The sequence below is a fragment of the Somniosus microcephalus genome, chromosome 21 (assembly GCF_052327205.1).
Source record: "Somniosus microcephalus isolate GS21.2 chromosome 21, FLI_Smic_1.0, whole genome shotgun sequence".
In the NCBI taxonomy this organism is placed as follows: Eukaryota; Metazoa; Chordata; class Chondrichthyes; order Squaliformes; family Somniosidae; genus Somniosus; species Somniosus microcephalus.
The window spans coordinates 65,525,570-65,545,471 of NC_141007.1; the positions used below are offsets into that span (position 1 = coordinate 65,525,570).

Consider the following 19,902-nt stretch of genomic DNA (forward strand, 5'->3'; position numbering starts at 1 on the left):
CATCCACCTTATTTGCAAGACTCCTTGCATTAAAATAAATGCCTTCCAGCCTTGCCATATTCCCTTTTGCCTTCACATATTTGCTCTGCCTTCCCAGCTGACTTTTTTTTCCCTCTGTATTTGGCTGTAAATCACCCCCTACTATAGTTCCACTCTGTATCCCATCCCCCCCCCCCCCCCCCCCCCCAAGCAGTGCTAGCAAACCTCCCCGCAAGGATATTGGTCCCCCTCTGGTTCAGGTGTAAACCGTCCGACTTGTACAAGTCCCACCTTTCCCAGAAGCAGACCCAGTGATCCAGGAAACTAAAGCCCTCCCTCCTGCACCATCCCTTTAGCCACGCATTCATCTGTTCTATCTTCCTATTCCTATACTCACTAGCACGTGGCACCGGGAGTAATCCAGAGATTACAACCTTTGAGGTCCTGCTCTTTAATCTTCCACCTAGCTCCCTAAATTCTTGCTGCAGGACCTCATCCCTCTTTTTACCTATGTCGTTGGTACCAATGTGGACCACGACCTCTGGCTCTTCACCCTCCCCCTCCAGAATGCCCTGCAGCCGCTCAGTGACATCCTTGACCCTGGCACCAGGGAGGCAACAAACCATCCTGGATTCACGTCTACGGCCACAGAAACGCCTATCTGTTCCCCTTACTATAGAATCCCCTACCACTATTGCTCTCCCACTCTTTTTCCTCCCTTTCTGGGCAGCAGGAGCACCCCCAGTGCCAGGAAGTTGGCTGCTGCTGCCTTCCCCTGGTGAGTCATCCCCCTCAACAGTATCCAAAGCGGTATACCTGTTTGAGAGGGGAATGGTCACGGGTCTCCTGCACTACCTGCCTGCTTCTATTGTTCCGCCTGGTGGTCACCCATTTCCTTTCTTCCTGTGCAGCCCTTACCTGCGGTGCGACCAACTCGCTAAACGTGTTATCCACGACCCTCTCGGCATCGTGAATGCTCCACAACCCATCCACCCGCAGCTCCAGTGCCTCAATGCGGTCTGCTAGTAGCCGCAGCTGGATGCATTTCCGGCACACGTGGTCATCAGGGGCACCGGCAGTGTCCCTGAATTCCCACAGAGCAAGAGGAGCATAACACGGGGCTGGGCTCTCCTGGCATGACTTACCCTTTAATTAATGTAAATTAATTCACTATCACCAATTAAAGATATCTCTAAGGCGCTTGTATAGTCTACCAACAGTCCCTGCTACACCAGAAAAGACCCTAGTAACTATAAACTACAGAGTTAAAGTTTAAAAAAGAGAAATACTCACCAACCAATCACTTACCTGCTCCCTGGTGACGTCACACTCTGATTCCTTTTTACCTCTCTCCCCGCTGCTGAGTTGGTAAGCCTCACTGCTCCCTGGAACTGGTCGGGCCTCGGTGCTCGTGCCGGTTTTTATACCGGGCTCCTCGCCTCACTGCTCCCTGGAACTGGTCGGGCCTCGGTGCTTGCGCCGGTTTTTATACCGGGCTCCTCCTCACCTCACTGCTCCCTGGAACTGGTCGGGCCTCGTTGCTCGCGCCTTTAAACGTAAGCCCACCTTCTTTGTTTGCGAACCTTGCTCCTAATTGTAGACCTATAGCGACTAAGAGTCGACGGTATAGTTCAGAAGATAAAACATTTATAAAAGAGGAAGTGGAAAGGCCTCAACGGGAGGGAATCATCGAACACAGTGGTAGCCCGTGGCGTGCCCAGGTGGTGGTGGTTAAAACTAATGAGAAGAAAAGACTTGTGGTCGATTATAGCCAGACTATAAACTTGTATACCCAATTAGACGCCTATCCTTTGCCTCGTATTTCTGAGATGGTGAACCAGATAGCTCAGTACCGCGTGTTCTCCACCATTGATTTAAAGTCTGCCTACCATCAACTCCCCATCAAAGTAGAAGACCGACCTTATACGGCCTTCGAAGCTAATGGGCGCCTGTTCCAATTCCTTCGGGTGCCCTTTGGAGTGACGAATGGGGTATCCGTCTTCCAATGGGAGATGGATCGTATGGTGGATGAATACACGTTGGAAGCAACATTCTCGTACCTGGACAATGTTACCATCTGTGGGCGTGACCAACGGGAGCATGATCAAAATCTCGCGAAGTTCCTAGAGACTGCAAAGAGGTTAAACCTGACCTACAACGAAAACAAGTGTACCTTCAATAGTACACGTTTGTGTATTCTTGGTTGCGTTGTGGAGAATGGGGTAATCAGGCCAGACCCTGAAAGATTACGCCCACTTAAGGAATTACCTTTACCTCACACTGTAAAAGCCTTAAGAAGGTGTCTGGGATTCTTCTCGTACTATGCCCAGTGGGTGGCTAGCTACTCAGATAAAGTCCGACCTCTTATTAAGTCGACGTCTTTTCCACTATCGGCGGAAGCTCAGGAGGCTTTCCTTAATATCAAACGGGACATTGAGAAGGCAGTGGTATGTGCCGTGGATGAGAAGATCCCTTTTCAAGTGGAAAGTGATGCATCTGATTTTGCGTTGGCAGCAACTCTTAACCAAGCTGGTAGACCAGTAGCCTTCTTCTTCTCGTACATTGCAAGGACCAGAAGTTCGACATTCTTCAGTGGAAAAGGAGGCACAGGCAATTATTGAAGCAGTCCGGTATTGGAGACATTATCTCGCTGGCCAACGTTTTACGCTCATTACTGACCAGCGATCTGTGGCCTTTATGTTCAACACTAAGCAGAGAGGCAAGATCAAAAATGATAAGATTTTAAGATGGCGAATAGAACGGTCAACATATGACTATGATATTCAGTACAGGCCTGGAGTATTTAATGAGCCATCGGATGCTTTGTCATGAGGAGTATGTGCTAGTCTAGGTACAGATAAGCTTCAAAGTCTCCATGACGCACTCTGCCACCCTGGGGTTACCAGAATGAACCACTTCATTAAGTCCCACAATCTACCCTACTCTATTGAGGAGGTCCGGACAATGACCAGAACCTGTCATGTTTGTGCTGAATGCAAACCCCGCTTCTATAAGCCGTCCGAGCCAGCTCATCTTATTAAAGCAACTCGACCAGTTGAGCGTTTGAGTCTCGATTTTAAAGGTCCCCTTCCATCGAGCGACCGTAATGTCTATTTTCTTAATATTATAGACGAGTACTCTCGGCTCCCTTTTGTTATCCCCTGTCCGGATGTGACTAGTGCTGTTGTAATTAAATGCCTCTGCCAACTGTTTTCCTTGTTCGGCATGCCTAACTATATACATAGTGATAGGGGTTCTTCCTTTATGAGCGAAGAATTACGACAGTTTTTGCTATCGAAGGGGATTGCAACGAGTAGAACTACCAGCTATAACCCTCGTGGTAATGGGCAGGTCGAGAAAGAAAATGCGACAGTGTGGAAGGCTATCGTACTGTCTCTGAAGTCACGAGGCCTGCCGACCTCTCGCTGGCAGGATGTCCTGCCAGACGTGCTGCATTCCATAAGGTCTCTTGTGTACAGCGACGAATGCCACCCCTCATGAAAGGATGTTTAGTTTTCCAAGAAAAGCTACTAATGGAGTATCGTTACCCACATGGTTGACGACCACGGGCCCTGTGTTGTTGCGCAGACATGTGAGAGGCCACAAGACTGATCCACTGGTGGAGGAAGTACAACTCCTCCATGCTAATCCCCAGTATGCGTATATTCAATATTCGGATGGGCGAGAGGATACGGTCTCTATTAAAGATCTTGCACCTGCTGGAGCTCGAAAAGAGTTCAACTCTGAGAGTAGAGTTTTCAATCGTGGTATTGGACCTTCAGAGACACAAACCCTCAGTGTGGAAAATACTGATGATTCTGGGAATTCGAATGAACCGGAGTTAGTACTCCGGGAGGAGCCTCGGCAAGAGTTACGTCGTTCCCAGAGGATTATCAGACCACCTGACAGACTGAATCTATAGCAGGGGGTGAATGTGATGAAAAAACTGTGTTCTGATATTTGTACTTGCACTTGTAATGTCTGGAATGTTCCACTAGGGGGAACCACTAATGCTCCTCCCTGGCCCCGCCCCTCTTCTGGTATGTTCTACCAGGGGCTCGGTCGATGATGGACTCTGTTAACTCTGCCATGATTCTTATTTAATAAAAGGCTTCAGTCTTGAGCTTTAACTTCGGATTCGGGCAGTTATTTGGCATATCGTATAGTGAGGTGCTTATTATCAGTATTAGCTTTGTTTTTTAAAATTTCTACAGTTTGATAAGTCCTGCTGACTTGATTTTACAACCCAGTTAATAAACAAACTTATTTTAAGCCTATTGTAGTAGTAGTATTAATATAAAATCCCAAAGAAATGAGTGGATTTTATATAGTTATAGTTTTGTAGCTATCCCGAGGTCAATTGCTGGTCTTTTCCTTGCTCTTTTTTTAAGGCCTTCTTTAAAATTATAGATTTTGAGACATTCCCTGTTTGCTGATCTACAAAAACAAATACAAGATAATGCATGAAGCAAGTTGCCATTGTTGTGGAACTTTGTGTGTTCGGCTGTTGATCCAAAATTACAATAACAATCACAAAAACTGTGATGACCCTGGTGTTTGCAGCTGTGGTCAGTACATAGTATCATCATGTGCTACTGTAACATTTGCCTAGCATAAGATACTGGTGTCTGTAAATAAGCCTCTGCTGCTCAACAGCTGTCTAATGCAGAAGCAGTCTGTTGATATTTTGCGCTTGCGCCGATTCAAGTACTCTTCCGAAGCATCTGAACCGTAATTGATTACCTTAAGTTGGGAAACCAATCTCTCTCGTGCTTTTTCTTACATAGACTTGAGAGAGTCTGTACAAGACAGAAAATGACAGAAAAATATGTCTGGTTCTCATTGGTAACTTCTGGGTCATTAGTTTACATCCAGTTCTGTCCTACATATTGCTCTCTGGGCTTCTACTTTTCCAGGCTACTTTTGTTTTGCAATTACTCTTTGCTTCCTTAATGTCATCCAGTCTCCACTCAAAGGCAATTACAACCAAAAATGTTTTTATTTTATTGCTAGAAAGCTTGCTTGTTATTTGAACTTTAAAGATTATTTTTGAGATCACTGCACCTAAATCTGTCCAACTCCCAAATTTTGCACATTCATGAGATTGGAATGCATCGTGCATCAGAAAAGCAAGATGAGTTCTAATCATTTAAAATGTGTTGCAATTTAATATGCATGTAATCTTGAACCTGGTAAATGCAACCTTCTAACGATAAGAGATCATTGCTGTATTCTGGGGTACAGAAAGTAGCCATTAAAAGTTGGTTTTAATGGTTTTTAAAGCAACAAGTAAAAGCTGTTTTGAGGTGAGTTGCTAATATTTTATTTCACAGCTTTCATTAGGGTCAGCTATCGTATTAAATCTGCCCGAAGTGCACGATGACGGTGAGGAGGTGCGAAGTTACACTCTCGAAGAATTGAAAGAATTGCAGAACAAACTCATGCTGACATCAGGCAAGGGAGATCATGGACGGGAAGAAGTGGAAAGATTTGTAGAGGTAACCAGCTACCTTAAAGCATTAACTACATCCATGTGGTTTAGTGATTTATCTTTTAGTTTCATGAAGAGTGGGAAGCACAGCGCTGATACACTCATTGGCTTTTGAGTGCTGATGAGTATTTGTAAGCAGCCTGGTAACATCCAGGTTGTGTTTGAATCATAAGGCTACTTGCCAGTCAAATCTGCCAACCCTTGTTGGTTTTATCCATTCTCAGCTAGGCTGGTGGCAGGAACACCTCAGCGCCATTTCCCACAAAAATGTGAGGTGGTAAGAAATATCAAGGGAGAACTTGGGTCCAATTTAAATTATAATGGAAAGCTTAATTTCATTGGCAGTGCAGTGATTATAACAATGCACTAATACAGTGATTTATATAAAACTATTTGTCTATCCAGATCAAAATGTACTTTATACTGGAGCTCCATGATTAAAACACTGCCTCTTTTTCTATTAATGAATTGTTAAATTATATTGTGATAACTTTTTAAACAATTACAAGATAGATGAGAAATCACAAGACTCAAAGTACCGAGGCCGTCACCCCAATGGCTAGTAGAGCCAAACATGAAAGTTGAGCAGTTACTTGTGTCTTTGCTGAGAGCCTCTGTTGATGTGGCATTATTTACTATAACTTGTCAAAGGAAAGGATAACATTTGAGGAGTCTAGTTATTTTGTTGTGCATATACACATGTAATCTTTCTCAGTTATTTCAGTTGCAGACTATAAATAAATTCTTTTGTATGCAGGTATTTGCCAATGTCCAAAGGCTTGCAACGTCCTTCATCAGTCTGTCTTCTGCTGGCAACATGCTATTTAGGAATTGGAAAGCAGAAGTGTACTGTTCAAGGAAGAATGAGGCTTGCATGATGATGAATTTCAATTTAAAGGAAGTTAGTAAGATTAAGGTTAATGGAAATGTCATCGAACAGCTTCCCATTCTCTGTAAAAAGATGGAAACCTATCTGGAAATGTGGAAGCAATATATGGATCAGCAAAGGTCCCAATATTATTATTTAAACTTCTACACTGCTGAACAGATTGTTTACCTCTGCACCCAGTTATTTGACCAGAATTGCACCAAACTTCATGTCCTGATGATGTTGTCCTTCATTAAACCCAACTGTACTGCTAAAGACCTAGAAATAGCTCTGACGAAACTTGCTGGAGGAAATAAGAGCACAAGATTTCGGCTATTAGCTGGTGGCAAGAGTGCTAGTAGAATTTTTAAGACAGAAGCAGGTATCCAAGACATAGCCAAGGAAAGAGACATGGAGAAAAAGATGGACTTGCTGTGGGAGCACTATATGAAGAATATGACTTATTTTCTGTCCAACTGTCTCAATATCAGCACCCTTGGTGAACTTCTTGATATTGTTGCTGACACAAAGCAAACTTTTGCAAGAACTCTTCCACCTGGCTTTCAGAAAGGTCATCCTAATCTTGTTGCTTGTCCACACTCTGAATTGCTTACAGCTGCTCTGTGCATTTATATGCACTCCAGCGACCAGCCGTTGCCTGCTTACGATGAAGTACTGCTTTGCACAGCTGAAACTACATACGAGCAAGTAGAGCTGTTTCTGCGGCGGTGCCTGACTGCTGGTTACAAAGGTTCCAAGATACATGCACTGCTGTATGCAGATGAGCTGACTTACGATGTCAGTGTAAGGTTTGAAGAACTGTTCAAAAGTCTGGAGTTGCAGAGTCAGTCAGATTATAAGATGGTCATATTATGCAATTGTGAGAGGGAGCACTGCTACATTCCATCTGCATTTAGTCGATACAAGGCGCACGTGATTCCGCACGAGCCTTTTGAGAAAATCCAGAGTTATCTGGAGAAGCACTACAGAGTTGCATCAACCGTTGCATCAGCAGCTTCTGTGTTTAAAGATGGGATGTTTGTAAGGATCATATCTTCAAAAAGAGCTGGAGTTGGTAAGTTCCTATATAATATTTATGATGATTCAACATGCTGAATCTTTCCTAATGGGCAAGGAATGAACTGAATATTTATAGAGTTATTCTTTGGTTTGAGTATGGATGTGTACAAGCTCAAAAGCAACTTGTAACTGCGTGCAACATCAAGTAAATTGTTGCCTATATAGTTATGATCTGCATACTCATTGATGCAGATGTTTTAATTTGTAAGTGACGTATAAACTATTCAGTAGCGTACCTTAACTAAAATATATTGGCCCAGAATTTGCGGCCCTGAAGCCGGCGAACTGGCAGCATTCGCCATCATTTCGCCTTTGAAACTTGCCGCAACTTGCGCAAGGATTTAGTGCCTGCGCAGCCTACTGCAGAAATCCTGAAGTTGCGGTTTGTCATTCTGTGCTCCTCCACAGGCTGCGCTGTGCCCTCCCTGTCCCAGAGCCAACAATCAGTGTAAACTGACACAAACTTCAGCTCTTCTGTGTTAATACCGCTGTCAAATACCCCGTTAAAAGTTAGACCCTTTTAGATTGGGTGTAACTGGAGTTTTAACAGCATATTGACTGCTAAACAAACATTATGGCCCTGAAAAAATAATTTAAAGTGTCAAATTTTTTAATTTTTGCTAAAATGGATATTTTTGAGAAACTTGTTGATCTTTATTTCAGGTTGCCTTTTCCCACGTGAGAGCCCCAAATGTTATTTTGCTCTCTCTCTAACATTTGTTAAAAGTTAGAATTTTAAGAGCTTACCCACTTCCTGGTTCACTGTGAGAATTCTGCATTTTGATTGGCTGCTTAGACAGCTTGTTGAGGTCACAGCAGCTCGCACTAGGGGATCCCCACTATACTCGGTTGATTTGAATTGCCCATCGGAAAACCCGAACTTCTTGACACACCGATTGCGAGATCTCTGTGGGAAGCTTACTTCGGCGCCAACGGCGAACCCCTTTGTTTCGTCGCTGACCACAAATTCCGGGGCCATGAAGAACCAAAGCTTAGAACCAGCAATGTTTTCTATTGATAAAAGGAAGAGAATTCTTTTGAAATTATATAAAATTTGCATGAAGTAAAGAAGTGTTGGTATGCTGTCTACTTTTTAACGTAAGTTTTAATTTAATTAGTGTGAGTAATTGATTAAACACAGCACCAGTCAAGGAAAAGTTGTCAGGCCTGCACTCCTAACTAGATGGATGTGCTGTGACTTTGATGTGTTCCTAAATAGCTTCTGGATTGAATAGTAAAGAAAGCTGCAAAGATTTTTAAAAATTTAAACGGAGGCTTATTTAAAAACTCTTTGTTTCAAAAGGGAAATCACTTTATGTGAAGAGACTCCATGAAACATTAAAGAAACAAACCGGGAAGGATAGCTTGTTGAAAACCATCCGCCTGATAGAGCCACGAGTCGATGAAAATAAAGTTCTCAGGACTGTTTTGCCTTTTATAAAACCATCGAATGAGAATGAGCCCATGATATTTCACTTTGACATCACTTCTTCTGTAAGTCTGGTTTCAAAGAATGAACTGATCACAAAATCCACACCTGGTGTGGCTTTTTGACTCGATGTGTGATGTATGTCTAAGTTAGAAAGCTCAGATTTACAACAGTAATATCATTTTTTTCCCTTTTAACACTTTAAAAAAAATTAGTAATACCTTAATGGTTTGTGAATGTGTTCATTTAAAAAAAATTATAGATTTTTTTTTTTTCCTTTATTGATCCTAAATTTAGCTGACCGGAATCTCTGTGGTAACTTTGATGTGCTCTGTGTAAATTGAGTTTTGGAATCTAGATATGTAGGGGACATAAATCATTGCTTAAAGCTGTCTAACTTTTCACTATTTCAGCAGGTCTAGGAAATAGTGGGCACAAATCAAAAGGACAAGTCGAACCAAGTCCTTTTCCACTACTTTCTCAGCAAATGTTTATTTACCATTAACCAGCCTGACATAGCATGTCTTACTTATTAAACCCAATACTTGTAAATCTCTCATACATGGAGCAGTTGTTGCAGGTTCATTCTGTAGTGCATGAACTATAAATTGACAGACCTGATGCATGTTTCAGTCATAAATGGAGGCAGTTGCAGTACCACTTCATTACTGTAGGAGCAGGAGTAGGCCATTCAGCCCCTCGAGCCTGTTCCACCATTCAATGAGATCATGGCTAATCTGTATCCTAACTCTAGCCACCCACCTTGACTCCATATTCCTTAATACCCTTGTCTAGCAAAAATCTCGATTTTGGATTTAAAATTATTAATTGAGCTAGTATCTACTGCTTTTAGTGGGAGAGAGTTCCATACTTTACCACCCTTTGCATGAAGAAGTGTTTCCTAACTCCTGAACGGCCTGGCTCTGATTTTAAGGTTATGTCCCCTTGTCTTGGACTCCCCCACCAGTGGAAAAAGTTTCTCTCTCTCTACCCCATCAATTCCTTTCAAAAACCTCAATTAGATCACCCCTTGACCTTCTATATTCCAGGGAATACAAGCCTAGTTCATGTAATTTCTCCTTGTAATATAATCCTCAAAGTTCTGGTAACATACTGGTGAATCTGTGCTGCATTCCTTCCAAGGCTAATACCCCTGTATATCCTTTGTAAGGTGCGGTGCCTAGAACTGCACACAGTACTCCAGATGTGGTCTATCTAGGGTTTTGTACAGCTGCAGCAATACTTCCTCGCCTTTGTATTCTAGCCCTCTAGCTATTAAGGCTAACATTCCATTAGTCTTTTTTTCTACCTGACTACTATATTTTAGTGATCTGTGGACATGGACCCCTAAATCTCTTTGAATTTCCACTCTTCCTAGCTTTTCACCATTTAAAAAAAAAAAAATACTCCGATCTATCCTTTTTTGGTCCAAATGGATGACCTCGTACTTATCTGCGTTGAAATCCATCTGCCGCAGTTTTGCCCACTCACTTAATCTATATTTATCTCTTGTAATTTTATGCTTCCGTTTACACTACTTACTGTGCCAGCAATCTTTGTGTCATTGGCATCTTAGATATATGGCTATCTATTGTGTTATCTAAGTCATTTAATAAATATAATGAATAGTTGAGGCCCCAGCACAGATCCTTGTGGGACACCTCTAGTCACTTCCTTCCAATTCAAGTACATACCCATTATCCCTGCCCTCAGTCTTGTACTGCCTAACCAGGTCAATAGTTTGCCTTCAATTCCATGAGCTTTAATTTTAGCTAACAGTCTCTTATGTGGAACCTTATCGAACACCTTCTGGAATTTCATATAAACTACATCCATAGGCATTCCTGAATCTATTACTTTAGTCACTTCCTCAAAAAAAAATCAATTAGGTTAGTTAGACATGACCTACCCTTTAAAAATCCACGTTGGCTGTCTCTAATCAGCTCAAATTTCTTGAAGTGCTCAGTCATTCTATCCTTAATTATAGATTCCAATAATTTTCCTACAACAGATGGTATAAGTCACTATTATTCTGTAAATACTGCTCTAAATAATTATGTTGCCCATTTCCATTAGCTGATAATGAGTACTGCAGGAATAGGAATATTGTACTAAAAAAATGCATTATTTTCTCAGTCATATATCCTCTTACTTAATCATCGACGACTATACGAGTTACCATGTACAGAAAAGCTTTTATAGTGTCTGTACAAGCTGCTCAGTTTGCTTTCAATGTTTTGTGCTTATAGGGCATATCTTAAATTTGCTTTACCAGGTTTTGCATTCCATGTTACAAAATTAGATCAGTTAAGAATATTCAAGAGCTAGTTGTTTTTTGTGGTTAATGATTTATGTTTGTTCCACAATCAGATTTTTGATTTATGTTTTCATAAATGTCATTTATGATAGGCAGGCAGATGACCTTGTTCTACATTCTAAAAAAATTGTTTGCATATCCTAAACATTAGCATTTTGTTTTGCACTGTACATTTAGCTGATAAGAGTATTTTTCTTTCAGGTACAGAAAGGGTTATGTGAATTTCTTTTCAAACTACTCATCTTGCAGTATCTGATGGGCACTGATGGAAAAATGTGGAAGTGCAAACCATGCCATATGTACATCATAGAAATGCTTGAGGGGTCTGAATTCCTTTCTAGGAAACGTGCAAGACAAGTAGGTATACTAAAGATGGCCTTGAATTTGCAGTCAGTATGACGGCGTACTCTGAGTACACCGTCATACCGCCGTTGAAATTGGCTGCAAGTTTGGGGTTTTCGCAAGTTCTGAATAGACAGCTGATCCACTGCGACTTTCAAGTCCTCATTGAAATTGAAATGTTGGGCTAATTGCCCACCCACTGCGCATCAGTTACGCTGGAAAATTCTAGGGCTGGTGCAAGCAGGAGCCTGGTACAAACAGGCGCAGGAGCCTGGTACAAACAGGTGCAGGAGCCTGTTTGCACAGGATAAGGGGACGACCGATGAGAAAATTGTATAATAATTTAATAAGAACATGTAAAAGAACCTACCAGATAGCTGTAAAAGCTCGGTTTAAGGGATGACATTGTTTTCATTTTTTTTTAATCTTGCAGAGTCTTCCACTAAATAACTGTACTTAGTCCAAAGTATTTGCTGTGCTTTTTAAAGCCCAGTACTGTACTTGTCAAATATAATTAGTATCACACTGTTTAATTCACAAGTTGTAATACATGGGACTTTCTATGTTCCCTGATTGGGTGGTGAAAGGAGCATCACCCCGCGTGATCCCAGGTGCACTTACGCACCAAGGTGCACCCATGGGATCTGTGGGCCACTAAGCTGCGCATAACTCAGTCGTGTTTCAAAGCAAGTTTTCACTTGGGGCTTTAAACGAGGTAAGTACGGATTTTGTTTGGCGGTCGACGATGTACTCCATAGCTACGCCGCTGACTGCAATTTCAGGGCTGATATATTAGGCAGTCCAACTGGGTGGTCCCCGCCACATACTCCGTTCCCCAATCACTGACTCCATCCCTCTCCCTCTGAGGCTGAACCACACCGTTCATAACTTTGGTGTTATATTTGGCTCTGAGATGAACTTCTGACCACATATCCGCTTTGTCACCAAGACCGCCTACTTCCACCTCCGTAACATCGCCCCTGCCTCAACTCATCTGCTGCTGAAACCCTCATCCATGCCTTTGTTGCTTCTAGACTAGCCTGTTCCGACGCTCTCTTGGCCGGCCTCCCATCTTCCACCCTACGTAAACGTGTGCTCATCCAAAACTCTGCTGCCCATTTCCTAACTTGTACCAAGTCCCATTTACATGTCACCCCTGTGCTCGCTGACCTACATTGGCCCCGATCCAGCAGCACCTCAATTTTAAAATTCTCATCCTTGTTTTTAAATCCCTCCATGGCCTTGCCCCATCCTGCCTCCGGCCCTACAAGCCTTCGCGATCTCTGCACTTGTCCAATTCTGGCCTCTTTAGCATCCCCGCTTTTAATCATTCCACCCTTTGGCAGCCGTGCCTTCAGCTACTTCGGCCCTAAGCTCTGGAATTCCCTCCCGAAACCTCTCTGCCTCGCTATCTCTCTCTCCTCCTTTAAGATTCTCCTTAAAACCTACCTCTTTAACCAAGCTTTTGCTCATCTGTCCTAATATCTCCTTATGTGGCTTGGTGTCCAATTTTGTTTGATAACGCTCCTGTGAAGCGCCATAGGACATTTTACTACGTTCAAGGTGCTGTAGAAATGCAAGTTGTAGTTGTAGTAATAGAGATATATATCTAATTAGAAACAGAAAAATAGGAGCAGGAGTAGGCCATTCGGCCCTTCGAGCCTGCCCCACCATTCAATATGATCATGGCTGATCCTCTATCTCAATACCATATTCCCGCTCTCTCCCCATACCCCTTGATGCCTTTTGTGTCTAGAAATCTATCTATCTCCTTTTAAAATATATTCAGTCACTTGGCCTCCACAGCCTTCTATGGTAGAGAATTGATAGTACCATAGACTGTGCTCGCAGATCAACAATCCGTGGCCCTCTTCACATCTCCCTCCAGAATGTCTGTTCACTTGCGAACAAGGCGCTTGCCATCCATGACTTTATTGTGGATGATTGCATAGACATCATGACTTTGATGGAAACTTAGTTCACCGGTGATGTCACCTTGCCCTTTCCTAAAGCCTCCATGCCTGGCTATACCGTCCACCACCTGCCCCGCCCAAACCTGTGTGGTGGCTGTGTGGCCCTCATCACCAAATCTTACTCTGGTCTCTCCCCCTACTCCTCTGGCACCTTCTCCTGCTTTGAGCACCTCACCTTGCTGCACTCCTCTCGCTTCTCCCTGAAAATCTTTGTTTTCTGCCGCCCACTAAGCCCCACCCTGAGATTCTCACCAAAGTATCCGCACTCCTTTCTTCCCTCAGCCTCTGCACTGAATGACTCCTCATCCTCTGACTTCAACCTCCATCTCAACTCACTTTATCCTCTCTCCTCTGAGTTCACTGCCATCCTGTCCTCCCTTAACCTCGACCACCATATAAGTTCTACTGCCCATATTCATGACCACCCCCTCGACCGTGCCACCTCATGTGGCCTCGTTATTCACTTACAACGGCACTTTAAGCTCCCAACTGTTTAGCCTTTGGCTGTCAATTCGCTACGATACTTCTGCACCTGTCAATCTGCTCAGTCACTCCCTCACCTCTGCTTTTCTCCTTGTCCCCAGTAAAAACCTTGCTCCCTCCCATCCTAGTCGCTCCCCTCGTACGGCGCACCTTCGCTCCTTTAAGTATAAGGGAGGCTGACTTGGACATATATGGCTGGCCTCCCTTCTTCCATCCTCTCTCAACTTGAGCTCATCCAAGACTCTGCTGCCCCTATCCTAACCCGCACCAAGTCCCACTCACCCATCACCATTGTGGTTGCTGACCGACAAAGGCTCTCAATCCGTCGACACCTTCAATTTAAAGCTCTCATCCTTGTGTTTAAATCCCTCCATGGCCTTACCCATCCCTATCTCTGTAATCTCCTCCAGCCCTATAACCTCCAAGAACTCTGTTACTCCAACTTCTTGTGCATTCCCTGCTCCCTTCGCCCACCATTGGCAGCCATACCTTCAACTGTCTAGGCCACAGAACTGGCCCCAACATCCCAGGATTCTGAAGCTCTCCCTTCTGCACCATGTCTCCCACGCCAAAGAACGTGAGCACAAAAATCTAGGCTGGCACTCCAGTGCTGAGGGAATGCTGCACTGTCGGAGGTGCTGTCTTTTGGATGAGACGTTAAACTGAGGCCCTGTCTGCTCTCTCGGGTGGGCGTAAAAGATCCCATGGCACTATTTCAAAGAAGAGCAGGGGAGTTATCCCCGGTGTCCTGGCCAATATTTATCTCACAATCAACATAACTGTGGTAAACCACTGTCGTTCACTGTGTTCACTATTGTTGTTGTTGTCGTTCACTCTTGTTTCACTGTTATACCTGACTATGCCTCAGCTGACTCCGCCCTTGGCTACCTGGTATAAGGACGGCTGCACGGCAGCTCTCTGCCATTCGGTCGTCCACTAGAGGCACAGTCCTGATCTGTTTGTAGTTGCATTCAGTAGTTAATAAAAGCCTGTTGTTCTGAACTCTACTCGGCCTTTTATTAGAATCGATAGCGCATCAATAACAAAAACAGATTATCTGGCCATTATCACAGTGCTGTTTGTGGGAGCTTGCTGTGCTTAATTGGCTGCCGTGTTTCCAACATTACAATAGTGATTACACTTCATAAGTACTTCATTGGCTGTAAAGCGCTTTCGGACGTTCTGAGGTGGTGAAAAGCGCAATAAAATGCAAGTCTCTCTTTATTTTTAGCCACGCATTAACCTGCCATATCCTCCTATTTCTACTCTCACTAGCACGTGGCACTAGGAGTAATTCAGAGATGACTACCTTTTTCGGTCCAGCTTTTAAATTCTTTCCTAGCTCCTTAAATTCTGACTGCAGGACCACAACCCTCTTCCTCCCTATTTTGTTGGTTCTGACATGGACCACGACTTCTGGCTCTTCCCCCCCCCCCCCCCCCCCCCGCAGAATATTCTACACCCTCTCCATGATGTCCCTTACTTTGGCACCAGGGAAGCAACATACCATGTGGGTCTCACATTGACGTTAGCATAACTGCCTGTCTGTCCCCCTGACTATCGAATCCCCAATTACTACTGCGTTCCTGCACTTTGCTGAACCTGCCATCTTCCCCCCCCTGCCCCGTGCAGCCCTTTGCCTCCTGGTGGCAGGCTTGGGACTACACTCCTTCGAGGCGTCGCCACCCTCACCGGTATTAAATGCTGAATATCGGTTTGAGAATGCCATACTTCCAGAGGATTCCTGCCCTGCCTGCCTCTTTCTACCCTTATTCTTCAATCTTGGTGATGTCCATAGTATAGAACTTTGTTTTATTTAAAAAAAGAGATGTTTGAAGACCTGCTTTGAAAATATGTTCTTTTAAGTATATATCAAAATTTATCTCCTCATGAAAATATAATTGTATAATGCTGCTTATTCTTCGGCATCTTTCTTTAAAAAGTTGGAAATTGTGTTAGCCAAAGAATGAGCAGATGGAATGGATAGTCAAAATAATGTTCTGATTTAGTTATAAAAACAGAAAATGCTGGAAATACTCAGCAGGTCAGGCAGCATCTGTGAAGAGAGAAACAGAGTTAACGTTTCAGGTCGATGACCTTTCGTCAGTTTTACTGATTTAGTTATCTGTTTTTAAATTTCAGGGCGCCCAAGTGCCAAAGCACAGCTTTCTGGATGTTTTCCCCAAAGTATACTGTAGACCACCAAAGGAAGTACTTGAACAGGAAGTAAGAAAATCTGAAAATCTTTCATGGAATGACATCGATCCTCTCGTGGATAATGAAGAATTTCAGAATGAAGCATTTCAAAGACCATATCAGTATCTCAAAAGATTCAAAAACCAAGAGAACCTGGATACCTTTAGTTACCTGGAGGGGACTGTTGAAGGCAGCCATGTAGAGTGCCTGCAACTGTTTTTGATCTATTGTGGGGTGATGGATCCTTCTTGGTCTGAGTTGCGGAATTTTGCCTGGTTTCTTAACCTGCAGTTGAAGGACTGTGAAACCTCCGTGTTTTGTGACTTCGAAATGATTAAAGATACTCTGCAAGGATTCAAAAATTTCGTTGTTAATTTCATGATTTTGATGGCGAGAGATTTCGCAACCCCTTCTCTGAGTATCTCAGACCAGAGCCCAGGAAGGCAAACTACAAACTTAGACGGTGTTACTGAAGAAGATCTTGCACCATTTCTTGTAAGAAAAAGGTGGGAATCTGAACCACATCCTTACATTTTCTTTAATGATGACCATACATCTATGACCTTCATTGGTTTCCACCTCAGAGAAAATGATCATGGCGGGATTGATGCTATAAACCCAACAAATGGCAAGGTTATTAAACCAAATATAATGACCCGTGAGCTGTACCAAGGCTTACTGCTACAAAGAGTCCCATTCAACACCGATTTTGACCAACTTCCACGTAGTGAAAAGATTGAGCGGCTTTGCACAGTATTGGGCATTCAGTGGCCAATGGACCCTGATGAAACTTACGAGCTCACCACGGATAATATTTTAAAAATTCTTGCGATTCACATGCGTTTTAGGTGTGGCATTCCTGTGATCATCATGGGGGAGACTGGCTGTGGCAAGACCAGGCTGATCAAGTTCTTGTGTGAGTTGCGGAAAGTTGGTGTTGACACTGAGAACCTGAAACTAGTGAAAGTTCACGGAGGAACAACTGCAGACATGATCTATTCAAAAATTAAACATGCAGAAGCTCTTGCAATGCACAACAAGCAGAATTTTGATTTTGACACCATTCTCTTTTTCGATGAAGCCAATACAACGGAAGCTGTTAGCTGCATTAAGGAAGTTCTTTGTGACCAAATGATTGAAGGGGGGCCTTTAACCTCCAATACAGGTTTGCAGATAATAGCGGCCTGCAATCCTTACAGAAAACATACAGATGAGATGATAAAGCGTTTAGAGTCAGCTGGACTAGGCTACCGCGTCCGAGCAGATGAAACAGAAGATAAACTGGGATCTATTCCTTTGAGGCAACTTGTTTATCGTGTACAAGCTTTACCTCCAAGTATGATACCATTAGTGTGGGATTTTGGGCAACTTAATGACATCACTGAGAAGATGTACATCCAGCAAATTGTCCAAAGGCTGACTCAGTCCATTTCAGTTCCCTCTACCAATATTACATGCATAGTGGATATTTTGTCAGCTTCACAACATTTCATGAGACATCAGCAAGATGAGTGCAGTTTTGTCAGTCTTCGAGATGTGGAGAGGTGCATGAAGGTGTTTGTTTGGTTTTATAGCCGTCGCCAGATGCTGTTAAACAAATTGAAACAATTACAAGGTGGTGTCAATAAGAATGCACTCATTGCATTGCGCAATGACGTCATCTGGGCCTTTGTGTTGGCACTTGGAGTTTGTTATCATGCATGTTTAGAAAAGAAGAGTACGTATCGGAAAGTCATCTGCCGCCATCTCCCTGCACCATACAATAATCCTTTCAAATTCTTGGAGCAACTCGTGCTCCTCCAAGATCTTTTATTGAGTGGTGTACCGCTGCGAGAAACGATTGCAAGGAATTCCGCATTGAAAGAAAACGTTTTCATGATGGTCATTTGCATTGAGCTTAAAATCCCACTGTTCTTGGTTGGAAAGCCTGGTAGTTCAAAATCACTCGCAAAAACGATTGTAGCAGATGCCATGCAGGGACAAGCAGCTCATTCTGAACTGTATAAAGACCTAAAACAGATCCATTTAGTGTCATTTCAGTGCAGTCCTCATTCCACACCTGAAGGAATCATTAATACATTTAAGCAGTGTGCACGCTTCCAAGAAGGGAAGAACCTTGATGAGTATGTTTCAGTGGTTGTCTTGGATGAAATTGGCCTCGCTGAAGATTCTCCGAAAATGCCACTGAAAACCCTTCATCCACTCTTGGAAGATGGGTGCATTGACGATGACCCCCTTAAACACAAAAAAGTTGGTTTCATTGGAATATCCAACTGGGCTCTAGATCCTGCCAAAATGAACAGAGGAATTTTTGTGTCACGAGGGGATCCTGACAAAAAAGAACTGATTGAAAGTGCCAAAGGGATCTGTTCATCTGATCCTGTGATACAGAAAAAAGTGCTCGGTTTGTTTGTGAGCTTTGCAGAAGCTTATCTAAAGATTTGCAAAGAGCAAAATAAAGAGTTTTTCGGGCTACGCGATTATTACAGTTTAATAAAAATGGTCTTTTCACTTTCAAAAGCCTCCAAATCAGAACCAACCCCAGAGCAGTTAGTGCAAGTTGTGTTGCGTAACTTCAGTGGAAGTGATGATGTTAATGTTATGGATGTTTTCAAGTCTGTGCTTCAGAATGCCTCCCATGATAACATCAACACATTAGATCTGCTCAAGCACAACATATATGCTGATTCTCACGACAGCGAATGCCGGTACCTTCTCGTTCTAACCAAAAACTACGCAGCTCTTCAAATACTTCAGCAGATGTTTTTCTCCAATCAACATCAGCCTGAGATCATCTTTGGGTCCAGTTTTCCCAAAGATCAAGAATATACTCAGATTTGCAGAAACATCAACCGTGTGAAGATTTGCATGGAAACTGGACAAATGGTGGTTCTCTTAAATCTACAGAATCTTTACGAAAGCCTGTATGATGCGTTGAATCAATACTACGTGTACCTTGGAGGACAGAAGTATGTGGATTTAGGTTTGGGGACTCATAGAGTCAAATGCAGAGTCCATCCAGATTTCAGACTGATAGTTATAGAAGAGAAGGAGGTGGTCTACAAAGAGTTTCCCATTCCACTTATCAATAGGCTTGAGAAGCATTATCTCGATATTAACACAGTCCTTGATAGAGGTCAAAGGGATATTGTAGAACACTTGAAGCAGTGGGTGCAGACTTTCACAGCAGTCGGACCCAGATATGCATCAATCCATGGAAGGCAGCAGAGATACAGTCCATCTGATGTGTTCGTTGGCTATCACTCTGACACCTGTGCATCCGTTGTTTTACAAATAACACAAAGGTTGAAGCAGACTCTAGGTTCTTGGGAGAAAATTCTCGAAGAAGCACGATGGGTGTTGTTGAATTGTGCCACCCCAGATTCTGTGGTTCGTTTAACTAGTTCTCAATTTGCTGCATGTTCCGCTGATGCGATAATGCAGAAATACTTTGCAGACCAGCATCATGATTCCCTTGCGGATTTCATCCATTCTCACACCAAATCCGAAGTTCAATATTGGGCAGTTTTCACTGAGGTAATCTACTTTTAATGATAAATGTAATTTTCTATGCTGTAATAGTAACTTATACTTCAGTTATTGGGTTACAGTTTCCTAGTCTAGCTATAATACAGATTTAGAGAGAAATCCCATTATAATCACTTTTGAGATTGACTGTAGGTTTCCTTAGGTAGTCTTAAAAGATGGAATCCTTTTAATGTATTGAAGTTTGATCTTTGTCTA

General features: G+C 43.0%; 1 protein-coding gene across 4 annotated transcripts in view; it reads left to right on the top strand.

Moving 5' to 3' along the window:
* The window catches only part of rnf213b (ring finger protein 213b), a 183,783-nt gene that overhangs the window by 84,091 nt on the left and 79,790 nt on the right, over positions 1 to 19,902 (top strand). For all 4 annotated transcript variants that reach the window (XM_085963799.1, XM_085963796.1, XM_085963798.1 and 1 more), the window contains 5 exons: positions 5,313 to 5,477; positions 6,228 to 7,413; positions 8,722 to 8,912; positions 11,366 to 11,521; positions 16,105 to 19,695. In XM_085963799.1, the coding sequence (XP_085819925.1) occupies positions 5,313 to 5,477; positions 6,228 to 7,413; positions 8,722 to 8,912; positions 11,366 to 11,521; positions 16,105 to 19,695 (5,289 nt within the window). The remainder of the gene's footprint in view (positions 1 to 5,312; positions 5,478 to 6,227; positions 7,414 to 8,721; positions 8,913 to 11,365; positions 11,522 to 16,104; positions 19,696 to 19,902) is intronic.